Source organism: Hyperoodon ampullatus (genome assembly GCF_949752795.1).
Source record: "Hyperoodon ampullatus genome assembly, chromosome: 14".
Taxonomy (NCBI): Eukaryota; Metazoa; Chordata; class Mammalia; order Artiodactyla; family Ziphiidae; genus Hyperoodon; species Hyperoodon ampullatus.
This window is the reverse complement of record NC_136927.1, coordinates 36,695,538-36,716,480: the sequence shown is the minus strand read 5'-3', so window position 1 is coordinate 36,716,480 and position 20,943 is coordinate 36,695,538. Positions and strand designations below refer to the sequence as shown.

The following is a 20,943-nucleotide window of genomic DNA, read 5'->3' as shown; positions in this document are numbered from 1 at the left end:
TGAAATTATTATTAATCTCACCTGTTTCTCCTTTTCTAAAACACAGCTACTAGAACATTTAAAATGATGTGTCTCCTATCATATGTCTATTGGATAGTGCTGATCTTGGGCAGGAACCCATAGGGTGTTCCCACACAACCTCTCCCAGTTCTCTGTTCTAGAATTTATTCAGCCCTTTCTTATTTCCTCTGGGAAACATTTGGGGAAAACCTACTATGTACCAAGCATGAAGCTTGTGTTGGTTCACAAACTCGGGAGCTTCCCGGGTGAAATCTGAAACTGCCTGGTACACAGAGGGCAAGAAGAGGCCAGAGAAACAGGCAGGTCATCCACATTGGTAGGTGGCAAGTCTAACAAGCAAGAGAACCTAACTACGAGGCTTGTCTTGGTTGCTGCAAGGTCTCTGCCGGCACCTGCCAGAATCTTAACATACAGAGAGGTCTTAAAGGGGTTCAGTCAGGTGCACTGTCCAGATGGTCTCAACAGCACCTTACTCTGTCAAGGTTGCCTTCTGGAAACTAGCTCCCACTGTGGGAAGGGTGGGCAGAATGTACATTCCCAGGATGGCGGCGGGGGTGGTCAGGGAGGTAAGGGGTGAGAAGCCTCCAATTGCCGGGTCCAGCTGTCTGGTCATCTAGTGGTCATGTCCTTTCCATGACCTCCTCCATCAACCAGACACTGGGGGAATAGAGTAGGGAGCAAGACAGATGCTGCCAGTGACCTCACAGAGCTGACCGTCAGGCCAGGTGAGAGAGGTCTGTTAAACAAAATGCACAATGACTAGAAAAGGTAACCTAAGGAAGTGGGGGAAATATCTGCAAATCATATCTGTGATAAAGCGTTAATATCCAGAACATATAAAGAACTCCTACAACTCAACCAACACCACCACAACAAAAAACAAACAACCAGATTTAAAATGGGCAAAGGATTGAATGGACGTTTCTTTGAAGAAGATATGCAAGTGGCCAACGGTCACATGAAAAGATGCTCAACATCACTAATCATTAAGAAATGCACATCAAAACCACCATGAGGGGCTTCCCTGGTGGCGCAGTGGTTGGGAATCTGCCTGCCGATGCAGGGGACGCGGGTTCGTGCCCCGGTCCGGGAAGATCCCACATGCCGCGGAGCGGCTGGGCCCGTAAGCCATGGCTGCTGAGCCTGCACGTCCGGAGCCTGTGCTCCGCAACGAGAGAGGCCACAACAGTGAGAGGCCCGCGTACCGCAAAAAAAAAAAAAAAGCACCATGAGATATCACCTCATATCCATTAGGATGGCCACTATAAAAAGAAAAAAGAAAAAGAAAATAACAAGTGTTGGTGAGGATGTAGAGAAATCAAAAAACCCTTGTGCACTGTTAGTGAGAATGTAAAATGGTGCAGCCATGCAGCCATTATGGAAACCAGTATGGAAGTTCCTTAAAAAATTAAAAGTACAACTACCATATATGATCCAGCAATCTTACTTCTGGGTATACATCTAAAAGATTTCAAGGCAGGATGTCAAAGAGGTATTTGCATACCCTTGTTCACTGCAGCATTATTCACAATAGCCAAGAGGTAGAAGCAACCCAAATGTCCACCAACAGATGAATGGATAAAGAAAATGTGGTATATACACACAATGGAGTATTATGCAACCTTAAAAAAGGAGGGAACTGTATTCAATATCATACATGCTACAACATAGATGAACCTGGAGGACATTATGCTGAGTGAAGTAAACCAGTTACAAAAGGGCAAATAGTGTATCATTCCACTCACATGAAGTATCTGAAATAGTCAAAATCATAGAAACAAAGTAGAAAGGGCTGGAAGGAGGGGGGGAAGGGAATTAGCGTTTGGTGGGTATAGACTTTCAGTTTCACAAGATGAAAAAGTTCCAGAAATCTGTTGCAAAACAATGTGAATATACTTAACATTACTGAACTAAGCACTTTAAAATGGTTAAGATGGCAAATTTAATGTTGTGTTTCACCACAGTCTAAAAAACTGTACGATGATGTAAATGCAACTGTGATTATTGCAAGCAAGGCAGGTGCTGTAAGAATTTATAATTGGAGGGGTTTACTGGGTGTCAGGGAAGACTTCCATAAGAAAGTGATGGTTCAGTTAGTTAACTTGGAGTCAGAGTTAAACGGGGAGGAGGGGAGCACGTGCAGAGGGAAGAGCCCATGTAAAGACCCCAGGCAACAGGTCACATGATGAGTCGGCATTTATTTATTTATTTATTTATTGTGTGTGTGTGTGTGTGTGTGTGTGTGTGTGTGTGTGTGTGTGTGGTACGCGGACCTCTCACAGTTGTGGCCTCTCCCGTTGCGGAGCACAGGCTCCAGACGCACAGGCTCAGCGGCCATGGCTCACGGGCCCAGCTGCTCTGCGGCACATGGGATCTTCCCGGACCGGGGCACGAACCCGTGTCTCCTGCATCGGCAGGCGGACTCTCAACCACTGCGCCACCAGGGAAGCCCTGAATTTATTTTATATAGTGCAGTTCTGTCGAACTTTCTTGCTTGGTGAAAGAATCAGTGATAATGACACCAATAACAGCCAACATATACTGAAAATTAATTCACTTAGTTAATCACTTAATTAAAGTAAATGTTAAGTGCAGGGATTCTGAACCAGACTACTTGGGTTTAAATTCCAGCTCTGCTGTACCCTTACTAGCTTCATAACTTTGGGCAAGTTACTTAATCTCTGTGCCTCAGTTTCCTCATCTGTAAAACAGGGACAATAAGAGGACCTACCACCTTATCCTTTCCTGCTTATTTTTTCCCAAAGCACTCGTCTCCTCCTGGCACATTACAGGGATGTGTGTATCTTGTCTGCCTCCCTCCACTAGAACGTAAGCTTCTTGAGGGCAGGAACTTTCATCTGCTCTGGTCTCTGATGAATCCCCAGTACCCAGGATAGAGCCTGGCATGTCGTAGGCACTTGGTATTCACTGAATGAATACAGTCACTGGAGCTGAGAGTAAAACAGGAGAAGGAAATAAACCAGCCCACAAATTCAATGAGGACCCTGCAGCCCATGGCTGTTTCCTCACTGTCATCATCTTCAACTTTGTCAGCATGCCCCTTACATGTGTGTACATCGCTTTACAGTTTGCAAAGCACTTTCACACCCTTTATCACATTTGATACCTACACAACCCCATGAGAGGGATATTAGGGGATTGAAGAGTCACACTACCCCCAGGCCCTGGTTTCTTTTTTTTTCTTTATTTTTAATTGATGTATAGTTGCTGTACAATATTATAGAAGTTACAGAAGTACAATATAGTGATTCACAATTTTTAAAGGTTATACTTCATTTATAGTTATTATAAAATATTGGCTATATTCCCCATGTTGTACAATAGATCCTTGAGGCTTATTTTATACCTAAGAGTTTGTACCTCTTGCTCCCCTACCCCTATCTTTCCCCTCCCCACTTCCCTCTCCCCACTTCCCTCTCCCCACTGGTAACCACTAGTTTGTTCTCTATATCTGTGAGTCTGTTTCTTCTGTATTATATTCACTAGCTTGTATTTTTTTAGGTTCCACATATAAGTGATATCATACAGTATTTGTCTTTCTCTGTCTGACTTACTTCACTTAGCATAATGCCCTCCAAGTCTATCCACGTTGCTGCCGATGGCAAAATTTCATTCTTTTTTATGGCTGAGTAGTATTCCATTGGGTGTATGTGTATATATATCTCACATCTTTATCCATTCATCTGTTGATGGACACTTAGGTTGCTTTTATATCTTGGCAATTATAAATAATACTGCTATGAACACTGGGGTGCATGTATCTTTTCAAATTAGTGTTTTTGCTTTTGAGATATATACCCAGGAGTGGAATTGTCCAGACCCCAATTTCTGATGGAAAAATAAATAAAACCAGGGGATTTGCCCAGGACCAATTTACTATGGTAAAAGAACTATAATTCAACTACATCTTCTGACTCTGATAAAGGTCTCTTTATCTCAAGCAGAAAGGTTGCGTGTGCAGTGGTTAGACGTGCAAGCTGTGGAGTTTGGATAGAAAAGACTTTGAAACTTGCCTCCACCACTCCCTAGCTGTATGACATTGGGAAAGTCGCTAACCCTCTCTGTGCCTCCATTTTCTCAATCGTCAAACGGGCTAATAATAGTACCTACCTCACAGGGTTGTTCTGAGGGTTGAACTGAGATGAGATCTGGAATGTTACCATTAGCCAGTTTTTTTAAATGTAAGCATGTTACTTTGTGTCCATTCAAGTACTTTTTTGAGTTGCCCCCAACTGTACCCAGATTTCTTCAGCTAACCTGATGGGGAGGGACTGGAAAGTATGACACCATCTATTTTAAAGGTGGTGAAACTAAGGCTCCTGGTCACAAAAGGGATTTGACTCAATGCTTTGGGAAGAGTAGCTGTGAAACTTCCATAGGAACCGGAAGGCAGGCTCCCCAGGGGCAAAGCAGAGCCGTTGCCACCCCCTGGAGCACACATTATATCCAAGACATGATTTTATTCTGCCATCTCCCGAGAGGATGGTGTTTACACACTGCAAGGATGCTTGCAAATGAATACAAACATAGCCCCGGAGCCTCCAGAAGCAGGGACTGCGCTCAGCCCAAAGGCTGCGATCCTCTCACACCCGCTCACCTGCGCCCCCTTGTGGGCAGTCCCTGCAGTCTGTCCAGAAGGTGCTGCGTCCGGAAAGGGAACCAATCTATACACTAAGTACCTCGGGCTGGGAGCCCACCCGGCACTTGACGTCATGTATGACCTCATTTAACGTCTCCATGAGGTAGCTTTACAAATATGGAGACTGAGGGATAGAAAGTAATACAAAGAAAAACGAAACTTGCCCAAAGACACACCACTATCAAATATCAGAGCCAGTGTTCGACTCCTTGGAGCTTGCAGACTTTCCCCAGTTTCGCATTGTAGCCTTGAAATGGAGTCAAGCCAAGTGACTTATTTGGGGATCAAACTTTGTCACAATTCCATTATTCCATCCCACATGGAATCACAAATTACGAAAATATCCCCTCAACACCTAGAAAAAAATCCCCCAATGATCAGGCACTGGGGAGTAGGATGGGACTGGAGGCTGACTGACTTCTAAATGCACTGACATAACAGGCATGATTCCCAAGATAAACTGTTCCACCAGTTTCTAAACCACTGACTTACATATACGCTAGAATCCCATTTATTAAATATCAGCATAACATGTCTGTAAGTTAAGGTAAAGTGGTCAGAAGAACATAAGCTTAAAAGTGGTTACTGTTGGAGAGGGAAATAGAACAGAGTATTAAGAGGGATGTTAGTTTTTATTCTTGTTTCTGTGTCATTGGAAACAAGCATATTTATACATATTTCTGAAAAGTTGAACAAGCATTATTATTTTCATAAATTCAAAAGACAATTAAAATTATTTTAAAAGGCAATATTAAGCTGAAAATCCATGTGATTCTGAGGGGCATCCTGGATTAAAGATAAAAAGATTATTATCTTAAAAATGGTAATGAGGGAACTTCCCTGGTGGTCCAGCGGGTAAGACTCTGCGCTCCCAATGCAGGGTGCCCAGGTTGGATCCCTGGTTGGGGAACTAGATCCTGCAGGCATGCCGCAACTAAGACCCAGCACAGCCTAAATAAATAAATAAATATTTTAAAAAAATTTTTTTAATGGTAATGAAACATAGCAGGACCCTATGGTCCTTGCCCCCCAGGTCCCCAGCCTGCCTTTTGTCTGTGGAAAAACTTTAGCCAAAGAATAAGCTTAATCAGGGAAGTGAGAAAATGCAGAAGCAAAGAAAAGCAATCATACAGGACAAAACAATAATAGTTTGGTCAGTAAGCAAAGTCATGGACCTTTAGTTCCTTCTCAAGGACTTTAGATAATATTCTGAGCCTTGTCCTGTGAGCTGTCCTGCAGATACTGAAACCTCCACCAGGCAGAAGAAGTTAACTTGACCAGTCCATGATGACCAGACTGTAGCCATGACATAAGCTGTCATGATTCTGAGAATTGACCTCAAAGAAATGGGAACAAACCGACCCTGGAACTGAAGATTAACTGTACTTAGAACAATCAAGATGATGCTGGTCAGATCACTGCAGGACCAATTTCAAGATGACTGTCAGAGCTGGCTGTGCTCTTTCTTCATGGAGCCCCCTCCCTCCATCTATAAAAGCTCTTGCCCACTGATTCTCAGCGAGGGGGAGTCAGCCTTTGGACAGGAGTCCACCTTCTCCCCCAAACCCCCGATTGCCGGCATCCAAAATAAAGCAAACTTTCCTTTCCAGCAATCTTGTCTCTTTATTGGTTTTTGAGTGGTGAGCAGCTGGACCCACTTTTGGTTACAGTAACAGTGAAGTAGCTGAAGAAAGTGAAACTGCTTCCCTCTGGGCCAATAATAACAAAAGGTAACATTTATGAGCCCTTACAGTATACAGAGAGTTGGTCTGGAATCCTTTCCGTATGGTAATGCATTTAATCCCCGCGACAACCCTGTGAGGTAGGTGCTGTGATAGCCAGCCTCCACGATGGCCGTCAATGATCCTAATCCTGCGGTGCTCACGTCCCTGTGTGTTCTCCTCCAGCTCTGAACAGGGCCGATTTATGAAACCAGTAGAATGTCGTGGAAATGACAGTATGTTACCTCAATGGCAAAGTCATAAAAGACCTTTTATTCTCTCCTGTATCACCCGCTCTGGGAGAAGTCAGCTAGCATGTCGTAAGGACATTCAAGCAGCCCTATAGAGAGGCCCACCTGGGGAGGAACTGCATTTATTTTCATGCCTCTTTATTATCCTTTAATCTTTAATTTGTCCGATTTGGGGGTGTGTGTTCATTCAAGACATTGGCACTTTTGAAATGTCCAGGCCAGTTGCCGTGTAGGAATGCCCCACAATCTGGATTTGACTCTTTCTTCTTAAAGGGATTCAGATACCAGGTGAGATGGTGTCACATGAGATGGCTTATCCCTTTGGTGTTGTTGCCCTGGATCTCTTCTTTAATCAGATGCCCACAAGTTTCTCTACTGTGCCTGTATTGTTTCTTTCATGCTAATGATCACAGATCACTCTGGTATTTTACTTTTTCAAAGATTTGATCAGCCCAAATCTTGACCCTGAGAAAGAACCCAAAAGACAGATTATTAATGTTGACAAAAGGAATCAGATTTACTTACAGATATAACCAGGATGTCAGTAAGTCAAAATGTTTCAAACTTGGTGCTTTAACATTCCCAAACTAGCCACCTCAACAAAGCATACAAACTTAACATCACCAATTATGCAACAATCTGACATCACGTGCCTCTTGGTGTGATGGGGTAGGATGTATACAAAGCAATAAAGTTCCTCCAACAAACTTTGGGAACCAAATCAGGGTCACTTGTTTTTTTGTTTGTTTGTTTGTTTTTTGCGGTACGCGGGCCTCTCAATGCTGTGGCCTCTCCCGTTGCGGAGCACAGGCTCCGGACGCACAGGCTCAGCGGCCATGGCTCACGGGCCCAGCTGCTCCGTGGCCTTCCTGGACTGGGGCACGAACCCGTGTCCCCTGCATCGGCAGGCGGACTCGCAACCACTGCGCCACCAGGGAAGCCCGCTCACTTGTTCTTTGTTTGTTTTTCTTTTACATGGCCAACACTGGGGAAAATTACATGAAAATAAGAAAAATATTACCATTTTCTATGTCAGTGAAAAAAAATCAATAGTCGATCTAAGAAAAAAGTGGAAAAATTTTACATATATACAATGAAATATTGCTCAGCCATAAAAAAAGAATGAAACAATGCCATTTACAGCAACATGGATGGATCTAGAGATTATCATACTAAGTGAAGCAAGTCAGACAAAGACAAATATCATTTGATATCACTTATATGTGGAATCTAAAAAATGATACAAATGAACTTATTTACAAAACAGAAAGAGACTCACAGACTTAGAAAAGAAACTTATAGTTACCAAAGGGGAAATGTGGGGGGCAGGGATAAATTAGGAGGTCGGGATTAACATATACACACTATTATATATAATATAGATAACCAACAAGGACCTACTGTATAGCACAGGGAACTCTACTCTATACTCTGTAATAACCTATATGGGAAAAGAATCTGAAAAAGAATAGATGTATGTATATGTATAACGAAATCATTTTGCTGTACAGCTGAAACTAATACAACATTGTAAATCAACTATACTCCAATATAAAATAAAAATTAAAAAGAAATGGTAACTTTTATTTGAGCCAACCTGAGGATTATAACAGAAAGCTCTGAGGACTGTTCCACCTGTTAGATGTCAAAGCACTTATATATGTTTTGGGGATAAAGTGTTATACATCAAATGACGTACTGACAGTTTACACAATCCAGATCTGCACATGCAAAGTGAGTAGTGGGGCATAGTGACCCCTTACAAGATTAAGGAGGAAGGTTATCTCCCGAGGAGTTACCAAGTAGTGGGTCATCATGACCCTTTACAAGATTAAGAAGGAATGTTATCTCCTAAGGAGGTCTCGTTAATGCAGATGCATAATACACACTAAAGGGGAGGGAGGAGGCCCAAACGGGCAAAGAAAAATTTTATGTTTAATTTTGTCTTCCCATAAAATATGAATTTTATTTCGTCAATTCTAATAATAGTATCTACCTCCAGTTCAGGGTTGGGCCTAGAGTAAGGCAGGCACAGCGCCTGGGCACAGCATATAAGGAGACACTCAGGGCTTTCCAAGTGCTAGATTGGCACCTGAGAGTGAGTGTCTCCCCCTCTCTCCGCTCCCCTCCACCCGGGTCCCAGCCCAGCTCTTAAGAATGTTGAGAGGATATATGAGGTCATCTTTGTAAAGCACTTAGAACGATGCTTGACCCATAGTAAATGGTGTATAAATGTTTATTAAATATACTAAATTTTTTCATTAAATATTTGTGTTAGTTGATGAAATAACATGCATCATTAGTTGGCTGTGTAAGACGGTCTCACTTAGTGACAATGGCAGCAACATTAGCTTGCATGGTGCTAGAATTTCTTTCTTTTAAAATAAAATTTCTAGGTGCCATCCAATTATAGCCTTGGAGAAGAGAAATCCACCAAGGCAATCTGGGAGTACTGGACATAGGTAATTGGCCAAAAACCCAGCAATTGGATTGATTTTTTTTTTTTGAAACTTGCATATGATTGAACCCAAGAAAGAAATACATTTGGTTCATATGGGAAAAGTGTGAGCCACTGTCACAGTAACTGGCATACAGGCCTCATCTGGCACCTTCAGTCAGCTGTTTACTTCAGAGGTCATCCTCTCATCGCAGTCTGGTAGTGCTGGTCTTAGTCAAAGTCAGGTGCAACAGTTGCAGGAGAGGAGGCCTGATATGGTCCCTTCTAACGTGGCTGTGCCTTTCCCGTATGCATCATTTCCTGGTTGCAAGTCGAAGTGCATCTGAGCTTTATCCAAAGTTAGATTACTGTGATAAGCTTCAGAAATAAACTTAGAGTGTCCTTTTTAATAATTAAACTTTACAATAAGATAACAACAAGCAGCTATCTGGGAAGTGAGTCTTCAGCAGTAAATACAGACCTCAGTTAACAAAACTAGAATTTAACATCCACTGAAACATAATCTTTTTCTCTCTCTAAAATTTCTCTCACTTCTACCAAATATAGCCAAATTAAAGCTAATTCATTTGCAAAATAAGTCTGGTTAATTGATCACATAGGTTCTTTTACATTGGCTGTGCTGGAACCTTTCATAAGGAACTTTTTAAAAACCTCTCAAGGCCAGAAAAGCCCCACCAAGGGCATGTCACAGATTCTATAGCATTTTTCTCTCTTTTCAAGGTCCCCAAAATACCTTGAGATTCCTGCACCTGTTAGGAGCTGGCCTTCCTTATTTATGTGATAAAGCTGCTGGGAACCTAAGAGTTTCCAAATTCTGGAGGGATCAGATTGAGAGAAATGATAAATGTTTCAGTTCTACTTACTGTCAACGAATGAACTGGGTCCCACTGCTCACCACTTACAAAATTAATACTCACAAATTGTGGAAAGGACAGGTGCCTTTAATCAGAATGCCCGCAATCTGCAGCGATGGGTGGACTCAGCATCCCCCAAAAACCACTTCTGAAGATTCTGCTCAGCCATGAAAGTCTTGAAAGGGAAACAGAAGTCATCTCAGTTAATCACTGAGATGAGGGTCAGAGTCAGTACCATCCCCCACTGTGTGCAGGCTTGTCGACTCCTTCGATCTTCCTCTAGATGTTATCTTGTTCACACAGTTTGGTCACAGTTTGTTTGGGAGATTACTGAAGGGGATGCTAGGAAAAGATCTGGTCATCTGTTAATTACTTATTCTTCATTTCTACTTCTTTGATCTACGGAAAGAACCGACAATTTAGGCAAGGTATTGTGTGATTAAAAGATTTGAAAGGTGTGCTTGGGCCAGAGAGGAATAGAGCATGTGGGTGCCTGTTTTAAAAGTTAGTTACAGTATAGCTTTGCTAAAGTGACAAGAAAAGGGGCTTCCTGCTGAGGGCAGTTTCCAGCAAAGAGCTGCTTACATTACAAAAGTACAATTTACCAAATTGCTATAAGTCATAATTAGCTTGAGGGGAAAGGTTTCTTTAATATCTGGAAAACATTGATTAAAAACCAATAATAGGGCTTCCCTGGTGGCGCAGTGGTTGAGAGTCCGCCTGCCGATGCAGGGGACATGGGTTCGTGCCCCAGTCCGGGAGGATCCCACGTGCCGCGGAGCGGCTGGGCCCATGAGCCATGGCCGCTGAGCCTGCGCGTCCGGAGCCTGTGCTTCGCAACGGGAGAGGCCACAGCAGTGAGAGGCCCGTGTAACAAAAAAAAAAAACAAAAAAAAAAAACCCAATAATATTTCAGACAAAACCCCCAAATTACAACCATACACATCAGTTTGCTCAGTCCTATGTGAGTAATCCTTGATCTTAATCTTCTGTTAACAGTTTTATGAAGCCATCAGGTTTTCCACTGGAATTCTTTAATTTCTTACGCAGATGAATGGTATATGATCTGAAAGTTATCAGAAACCTGCATTTGTCAGAAAGTCCTTTCTATGAATCTTCTTGAAGATGAAGTACTTTTTTTTACAAAAATATCAGAGTACAATAACTGTCTATAAATGACAGGACTAAAAAAATGGTTAAAGACCTGATTACAATGCAACTGACAATTAAACTTGGTTACTGCTGTGACATACAACGATTTAAGGTAATTACTAGAATTATCACTGATAACATTTCCTAGGACATCCTTTTTTTTTGCGGTACGCGGGCCTCTCACTGTTGTGGTCTCTCCCGTTGCGGAGCACAGGCTCCGGATGCACAGGCTCAGCGGCCATGGCTCATGGGCCCAGCCGCTCCGCGTCATGTGGGATCCTCGAGGACCGGGGCACGAACCCGTGTCCCCTGCATCGGCAGGCGGACTCTCTACCACTGCGCCACCAGGGAAGCCCCCTTTTTTTTCTTTTGCGGTACGCAGGCCTCTCACTGCTGTGGCCTCTCCCACTGCAGAGCACAGGAATTTACTCTTTTTTTTTTTTTTTTTTTTTTTGCTGCATTGGGTCTTTGTTGCTGTGCGCAGGCTTTCTCTAGTTGTGGTGAGCGGGGGCTACTCTTTGTTGCAGAGCGCAGGCTCCTCATTGCAGTGGCTTCTCTTGTTGTAGATCTCGGGATCTAGGCATGTGGGCTTCAGTAGTTGCGGTGCACAGGCTTCAGTAGTTGCGGCGTGTGGGCTCAGTAGCTGTAGCTCGCCGGCTCTAGAGCGCAGGCTCAGTAGTTGTGGCACATGGGTTTGTTGCTCAGCGGCATGTGGGACCTTCCCTGACCAGGGATCAAACCCGTGTTCCCTGCATTGGCAGGCAGATTTTTAACCGCTGCACCACCAGGGAAGTCCTTTACTCTTTATTTAAGTCAAATACAGTACATCAGACTCTCCCTCCCAGGATTTGGGAATTGTGACTCAGACCTCTAATCAGTCTTCTCATAGTTTATATCAACTTGGGGCTGCAGTGTGGCCATATTTTGCCATGTGAAGGGAGAAGCGGACAAAATCAGGGGCAAGTGTGAGGTGCAGGCTCTGGGAAGAGGGAAACAGCAAACATGAACTCCTAGGCAGGAACAGATAGGTGTGTTCAGATAGGAGGAGAAAGGAAGCCAGCCACAGTGGTGATGGTGGGAGATGGGGCTGGACAGATCCCCCAAAGCCTGCTCCACACATGATAAGGAGCACAAGGGTGTATTCTAAGTGGCAAGAGGAAACCAGAGGAGGAGGGGATGTTTAGCAGGAAAATTACAAGATCAATTTCCTTTCTGAGAAGTTGGTTCTGCTGGTGGACAAGGTTTGGACAAGGCAGGGAGTCAGTCAGGAGGCAGTCCTCGCCTTGGCAGAGGTGGTGGTGCTTTGGGTTAGGTGATCGCTGGTGGTGAAGGAGAGCAGAGGGGTGATTCCACCCTCCCCCTCTGCGCCCTGGTTCTTTTTTCTCTAAAATGGGGATTGAAGGTTCCTACTGTCTTCTTAAGGATGATGAAAGTTAAACGAGGTAGTGCATGATATGGATTTGGTACAGAGTAAGTGCTCAATAAGTGGCAGTTATTATTATTATCCTAATAATAAAAGAGAGACCCCACCATAGCTTTCCTCATACTGTAATCTAGTGTGGGAAACAGACAAATCAAGTAGTAAAAATAAAGTGCTAGGGGGCTTCCCTGGTGGCGCAGTGGATGAAAGTCCGCCTGCCGATGCAGGGGACGCGGGTTCGTGCCCCGGTCCGGGAAGATTCCACGTGCCGCGGAGCGGCTGGGCCCGTGAGTCATGGCCGCTGAGCCTGCGCGTCCGGAGCCTGTGCTCCACAACGGGAGAGGCCACAACAGTGAGAGGCCCGCGTACCGCAAAAAAGAAATAAATAAATAAAGTGCTAGGACAGATAAAGCTGATAGGGGGCGCTGTGGAAAGACGTGCGCCTCCCCTTGAAATAAAGCAATACGTAAATGGACCAAGAATTCCGTGTTTGATTCTGCTTTCTGTCTTACTTGCCATCCTTCTGTCTGAATTTGTTTGTCCGCTACCAGCCTTCTTCTCCCTTCTATTTCCTTCCAACAGGAGATTTTTGAGACCTTTTCCCAAAGAACGACCCTATTTCTGTTCCTGTAAAATCAGTCATCTCCTGGGAGGAAGGAGTTTCCTTCAGGATACTGGGCTCATTTCCCTGCCCCAGAGAGAACCCGAGGCCTCTCCTGGCTTGGGATGCAGACCAGGCCAGGGCCAGGTGCCAGGTGCTGGGTGAGACCAGTAGGAGGGAGATGAGCATTGGCAGGCTCCATCCACCTCCTTCCAGATCTGTGGGCTGGGATCAGGGCTGGGAGGTGGCCTCTGGTGAGGAAGGGAAGAGGGAGACACTGTCTCACGACAGAAATAGCCATCATTTGTCACCACTGCTTTGTGCCACAGACTTTAGAGGTAATTTTTTAAAACTTCAAGCATATATAGGAAATATAGCTGTGCAATACAGAAAAAAAGGATAATCAGTAAATACCCCCAACTTGTCCTGAAATTTACTATGCATTTCCAAGCACATACATATTCTTGTATTTTCTTTACCCAAATGGTAGCTTACCTAATACACTTCTTCTGCACCTTGCTTTTTTCACTTAATTGTATATTTCCACACATAGAACTTTCTATATGTAGAACTTTCTATATGTCTACATACACAGCTATTTGATCGCTGGATGTATGTGTCAAAATGTATTTAACCAGCCTCGTATCTATATTGATTTAGGCCGCTTCTTTCTTTTGCTTGTATAAACAACATTGCAACGAACAGCCTCATAGAAATGTCATTGCTTGTCTTGCAGAATTTTAAAATTTTATGTAGTTTGAATAAATGAACAAAACTGAACCCAAAACAAAACAAAAACACTTTTTTAAAAAGCACTTTCATGGTTTTATTTTTTACATTTATATCTTTGGATTTTCTTTTGTGTGAGGTTGGCCTCAGATTATGTTTGTTTGGGTTTTTCTCCCCCAGATGCTCTGCCAGGCACTTCAGGGGATTATTCTCACTACAACCCTTTCTACAGGTGAGAAAACAGAGGCTCAGAGAGGTTGAGTCACATGGCCAAGCTCACTCAGGGAATAATTAGAAACCAGTTTCCAATTGGAAACTCAGTGACCCAACCCTTTACTACAATAAAAATTGTATTTATTTTGATCCAGGCAATTACTTCTTAAAAAAAATTAACTTTCTATCTTGGAATAGTTTTAGAGTTACAGAAAAATTTGAGAATATCACAGAGAATTTCCATACACCTTAGACTCAGTTTCTGTGATTACTACTATCTTACATCAGTAGTAGATGAGCCAATGTTGACACAGTATTATTATCTAAAGTCCATACTTTATTCGGATTTGCTTAGTTGTCACTTTTCCTGTTCCACATTCCCATCCTGATGACCATATTACACTTAAGTGGTCATTTAAGCGGTCATGTCCCCTTAGGCTCCTCTTCACTGTGACAGTTTCTGACTTTCCCTGTTTCTGATGACCTTGACAGTCTTGTGTAGCTATTCAGGTCTTCTGTAGGACGTCCCTTGACTGGGGTTTATCTGACGTTTCTTATGATTTGGCTGAAGTTATGGGTTTTGGGGAGAAAGACCCACACAGGTAGAGTGTCACTCCCATCACATCATATCAAGGGTGCATACCATCAACATGACATCACTGTTGATGTTGACCTGGATCATCTGTCTGAGCAAGTGTTTGTCAGATATTATTCAGGTAGTTACTTGCTGTGCCCCGCCCTCCCTTTCCATACTGTCCTCTTTGGAGGGAAGTCACTGTGTGCAGCCCACACTTAAAAGACTGGGGAGTCAGGCTCCACCTCCTTGAAGTAGCTGTATAAATTATTTAGAATTTTTCTGCATAGGCGATTTATCTACACTTCCCATTTATTTAATTTGGAAGTTACTTGTATACAAATGTATATACAATTACATTTCTTTAATTATTTGGCACTTATTTATATCTGCTAATTCCTTTTCATTCTATCTTTTAAGCTGTACCTGGATAGAGGCAGAGATGACACGTGGATAAGGTGCAAATTTTAAAAGACAAACGCGGCACGTAGTGAAAAACCCTCCCTCGTACCTTTCTCACCCAGGCCTCCCAGCTCCCCACTCGAGAGATATCTTATGCATTTACAAACATGTACAAATATATTCCCCCCCTCTCTTTTTTTTTCCTTTTGGTACCCAAATGGTAACTTACTAGATACACTTGTTCGGCGTCTTGGTTATTTTTATTACACTTTTTAAAATCTGGGAGGTCTCCCCTCCTCGTGGCCGCTGGACGGAGCTGTCCCGGGTCTCTCCGGCTCTCCAGCCGCGTCTCCCATCCCAGGTCCCCGACGCGGCGGAGCCGCACCCTCCCACTGCCTCCTGGCTGCACCTCGCCTCTGAGCGCAGGGCTGCTCGGGTGGTCCAGCGCGAGCGGGCGTGGGAAGGGCCGCCGGGCGCCCCGCCCCCGCCCCCGCCTCCGCCGCCGTGACGTCAGCCCCGGAATCTGGAATCCCGGCTCTGGGAGGGAAGGCCGGGAAGCGGCGGCGGCGGCCGGAGCGGGTCTCCAGCGGTGTTTCGGGGGCGCGCGGCGCAGCCATGAGCGAGTCCAGTGCCAGTGCGCTCCCGCCCGGCAGGCCCAGCAGGCAGGCCTTCATCCACCAAGGTAGGGCGGCGCGGACCCGGCTTCAGGCGGCCGGCGGGTGCAAGCGGCCGCGAGGTGCTGGGAGCTCGGCGCGGGCCCGGCCCCCTCCCCACCTCCCGGCTTGGGGGAAAGCGGATCTTTCTTATTGCTGGTCTCCCTCCTCCAACCCATCCTCACCCCATTCAGAGAGCGCATGCTCTACCAAAAGGAGCACTAGAATGGGAGTCTCGACAGTGGTGAGTTTGCCTTCCCAAAAGCTGGTCGAGGGATCCCGGGCTAGTCTCAAAATAATCTTAGATGTTAAATGAAAAGATTGTGAGATCTCTGTCAACCCTAACATTCTGATACCAGGTGCCTGCCTCCCAAATATATGAGGCTTTACAATTAGATGGACTTAGAACTGAATTCTGCCTCGGCTATTTATTGCTGTGTGATTATTATTATTATCGCTGTGTAAGTGACTTGCTCTCTCCGAACCTTAGGTTCTTCAGCAGTAAAATGGGAATAAGATGTTGGTGGGATTAGTTCAGAGAAAAATGTGTGAAGTGCCTAACGCAGTGCTTGATACAGGAAAGGCACTATCAGTGGTAGCCAGGCAAGTGTATGCTTTTCCCTTTTTTTATTGGGTAAAACTTAAGAGTGAAGTGTACAGCTCTGTGAATTTTAACATAAATGTGTACAACCGCTACTCAGTCAAGATAGAAAAATTGCCAGTACCTAGGCAGGCTTCCTTGGAGCATTCATATCTTATATTTGCCCTTAACAAAACACAAGACCCCACCGTGAGGTTTTGTGTGTGTGTGTGTGGACAGTGCTTCCAATACGTAGTACCTTGGCTTCAGCTTCCCCACTGTGAGTTTTATCTGCAGCGTTTTTTCTATTTCAATTTGAGAATAGAAATTTTGTTACAAGGATCTACAGTAAAGCATGAGTGTAGATTTGGGCGTTGGGCCCCTCTAATTGGATTGATCTCAACATCTAGAAGAAGGAAAAGAGAAAAAACACCTAGAGAGACTCAAACTCTGGGAACTTGCTCAGGAATCAGAAAAAAGACTGGGTTTGATGCTAATTATTTTCTAATGCAGTATTAATAGTGCTGGCATCGGCTCAATTTCAGCCTTTCAGTAATAGCTATTCAAGTATTTTCCACATGATTTTTTATTTATCTTTCTCTTATTTTATCACAGTTCATCACATTTAAGATGCCAACCCTGGTTTCCCATACAGAAGGCAAGGAGATTCCTCTTCCTTGGATCTTTGCTGGGTGTTCAAGGGGATCTCTGAGCATCTTTTTATGAGTATTGTAACTAGCGCCTCTAATCAAAAGGTTCTCCCTGTCCCTTGGACAGATGATATTTTATGACCTTGTACCCACCAGCATGAGTGGGAGGCTCAGAAGGGACTGTGTTTATAACTTTGCAGCAGTTTGTAAACCATGACACACTGTATGAGCATCTTGGGAGGACAGTTGGAAGGGGTCAGGAGACACAGGGCGTCTAGTTTACAGAAATGGGAAATGTGTATCCTTCTTAATGATAAAACAGATAACAACATTTGCCTTCTTTTTTTTTTTCTTTTCCATGATGGTTTATTACAGGATATTGAATATAGTTCCCTGTGCTATACAGTAGGACCTTGTTGTTTATTCATTCTGTATATAATGGTTTGCATCTGCTAGTCCCAAACTCCCAATCCATCCCTCCCCCAACCCCCCTTCCCCTTGGCAGCCACAAGTCTGTTCTCTGTACCTGTGAATCTGTTTCTGTTTCGCAGATAAGTTCACTTGTGTCATATTTTAGATTCCACAGGTAAGTGACAGCGTATGGTATTTGTCTTTCTCTTTCTGACTTACTTCACTTAGTATGATAATCTCAAGGTCCATACATGTTGCTGCAAATGGCACTACTTCATTCGTTTTTATGGCTGAGTAGACAATACTTGCCTTCTTAATTAAAACTTTTCAGTGACTTCCCACTGCTCTGAGAACAAGCTCCAGGCCTCCAACAAGGCCAACAAGGACCCCAGCGCACCTCTGCAGGCTCTCATCACCTACAGCCTTACCTTAGCCCATGCTGCTCCAGCTACACTGACTGCCTTCTCATTCCTCCAACATATCAAGGTCATTTCTGCCTCAGGGCCTTTGCATCTGCTGTTCTCGTCGCCTGCATTTCTCTTTGATTTTCATATGGCAGCCTCTTTCTGCTCCTGTCAGATCTCTGCTCAAATGTCACTTCAAAGAGGCAGACCTCTGGTGTCATCTTGTCTGGAGAAGTGCCCCCATATCTCTTACCCTGACCTTGCTTATTCCTTCAAAGCACTTAGCACCATCTGAAGTCATGTGGTTTGATCATTTCCTGGTTTATTAGCTATCTCTCCTTCTAGAATGTGGGTGCCATGAAAATCAGGGGCTTTTTCTTTTTCCCCTAGGACCTAGAACAGTGTCCAGCACGTGGTAGGTACTAAACCTGTGATGAATGAATGAATGATGGAGTATACGCACAGCCATGCTGGCAGCTATAGTGTAGTGGTTTCAAGTCTAGACTCTGGATTCTCAGATGCAAATCCTCTTTTTCCCATTCACTGGTTTTGTCTTTGGGAAAGGCAGTTAAGTGCCTGGTGCCTCAGTTTCCTTATGTATTAAATAACGAAAGTACCTACTTCAGGAGGTCATTATGAGGATTCAGATAATTAATTTATATAAATAACTTACTTATATAAATAAACTCATAACTTACTTATATAAATAAGTAAGTGCTTAAGTTAGTTATCTATACCTTGGAACAAATTATCCCAAAATTTAGAGGCTTAGAACCCACTTACCTCACGGTTTCTGTGGGTCAGGAATTGGGGAGTGACCTATCTAGGCTTTTCTGGCTCAGTCTGTCTTACAAAATTGCAGTCATGGTGTCAGCCAGCCATGCAGTCATCCAAAGGCTTGCCTGGAGCCGGAGGATCCCTTCCAAGATGACTCGCTCACATGGATGGCGAGTTGACACTGGCTGTTGACAGGAAGCCTCAGTTCCTCTCCATGTGGACTTCCCAGAGGGCTGCTTAAGTGTCCTCGAGACATGGTGGCTGGCTTCTCTCAGAGCAGATGATTCAAGAGAGAGCAAGGTGGAAGCTGTAGTGTCTTTTATGAGCCGGTCTTAGAAATCACACTGTGTTGTTTTTATTGTTCACATGGGTCAGCCCTGTTCAGTGTGGATGGGGCCTGTATAGAGGCGTGAATATTAGGAGGGGAGGATCATAGGGGGCCATCCTGGGGAGTGGCTGCCATGGCCCATGTAAGTGTTAACTGTTGTTATGATGTCTCTGCTCTCCTACTAGATGGTAAGCTCCAGCAGGGCAGGGCCTGGGCCTGTTTGGCTCACCATGGCATCCCCCTGCTTAGCCCAGTGCTTGGTGTATAGGAGGCCTTCAATAAACACTAGTTGAAAGGATGCCCTTAGTGATTTGGTCCCCATCTTAGCTTCCATCTCCACACACCCCCCCACCCCCGCCTGACGGTTCCCATGTTACTTTTTGAGCCTGAGAAGTTCCTGCTGTTCCCTCTACCATGAGTCTATTACTTTACTTCCTTTTAAGGCATACTATTTTTCTCATCTGTCAGTCTGGTGTCACCTCCTCCTGGAAGCCTTCCCTGACTACCTCCCCTCCCACAAGCTAGACCGTGTCCCGTCTCTGTACCCACAGAGCCCGCTAGCCTCGCCCTGTCAAAGTGTCCCTTGAACTGTATTCTCACTTCTCTTGAATTGTATCATTTTGAAGAGCAGGGATTTTGGAATTAAGCAGACCCAGGTTCAGACACCGACTTGGCCTCTTGTAAGCTGTGTAGTCTTGAGCAAGTTACTGCCTTTTCTGAGCTTCCGTTTCCCCTATAAAGTGGAGATTCTGATAGGAGTGAAAGCCGGAGGACCGCCTTGTTCCAGGGCCTCGAGAGAGGCCTGCCTCTCCACCTGCTCCCCACCCCTTCCAGGCCCCAGCGCTTCCCTCCAGGTCTTTGCAGCCTCTGTTCCCTCTAGCCGGCACACCCTTCCCCCTGCTCTTCCCACAGCCAGCTCCTCACACTTCTGCTCTCAGCTGGAATGTCCCCTCCTCGCAAGAGGCAACGCCTCCCCACCCGGTGACCATGAGATATTTTGCCCCTCGGCCCCATCGTACCTGGCGTGTTCTGTGTTTATTGAATGGAGTGACTCTGCATGGTTTTTTCCTTTTGTCAAATATTTACCATATTCCAGTCTGTCAGTACTTCATACCAGTCAGTAAATGTATGTGTACAGTATGTGTAGTATGACTACATGCTCATTCCAGTCAGGAGTCCTTCGGCTAGCATGCATGCAGTGACTTTTTTGGGGCGGGGATCGAGGCATAATTCACATAACAAAATCAACCATTTTAAAGTGTACAGCATTTAGTACATTCACAATATGGTACAACCATCACCTCTATCTAGTTCCAACACATTTTCATATACCCCCATCTGCTAGGGTCACTGAAAGGATTTAATGAGATAAGCATGTCAGGAATCTAGCACCTTGTGGGCTGGCGCTGTGCACTTGAATGGTCGCTCTTGGTATTATTATTATGATGATGATTAGGGCCTTCTCTAGCCCCAGTATTACCAGGTTTGATGACTGCATGTGCTCTGTGCCTATACGCTCTGGAGGTATCTGTTAGATACTTATGTAGTTAAACAACTATTACGTGGGCTATTTTAGTCTGACCGATTTCAGGAAATTTGAAGACAAGTAACCGTTTGACCTGCAGTGTTTTTTGTTTTTTACTTTATCTGCTAAGTCCATTCATCCAGGTTACTCATCAAAGGTGTCCTGGGCGGGAGGGCTGTTGTGCAGGCCAGGACACAGGCCACAGTGAGCCAGCCTTGTGACCTGAGTTATTTTTTTCCCCTCTGTCTGGAAGAGGCCGAGCTCTGTCTGCCCAGCAGTTCAGGCCCGGCTTAGGCCCAAAGGCCAGAGGCCCTCAGTGGCTTTTTTTGTTTGGTTTTTTCTTCAGGAAGTGAATAATTTAAGGGATAAAAGGGGGAAATGACTTTTTAGTGTTGTTAACTTTGTTGCAATCTGGCTGCTTTTTAAAGGAGCGTTGTTTGGCTGTGGGACCACCCAGCCCTTCTGTGTTTTCCCACTCCCACCAGGAGAAGGCGGGGAACTGATCCTGAGCCAAAAGCACGCACCAGGCGAGGGGCCTAGGGATGAAAGGGGCAGGCAA

At 44.5% G+C, this 20,943-nt stretch overlaps 1 protein-coding gene across 1 annotated transcript in view; it reads left to right on the top strand.

Annotated features, from left to right (window-relative positions):
- Positions 1 to 15,671: 15,671 nt before the first annotated feature.
- The window catches only part of TMC7 (transmembrane channel like 7), a gene marked incomplete at both ends in the record, with an annotated part of 48,936 nt that continues 43,664 nt past the window's right edge, over positions 15,672 to 20,943 (top strand). Inside the window, one exon of the mRNA XM_079718630.1 lies at positions 15,672 to 15,738. Within this exon, the coding sequence (XP_079574756.1) occupies positions 15,672 to 15,738 (67 nt within the window). The remainder of the gene's footprint in view (positions 15,739 to 20,943) is intronic.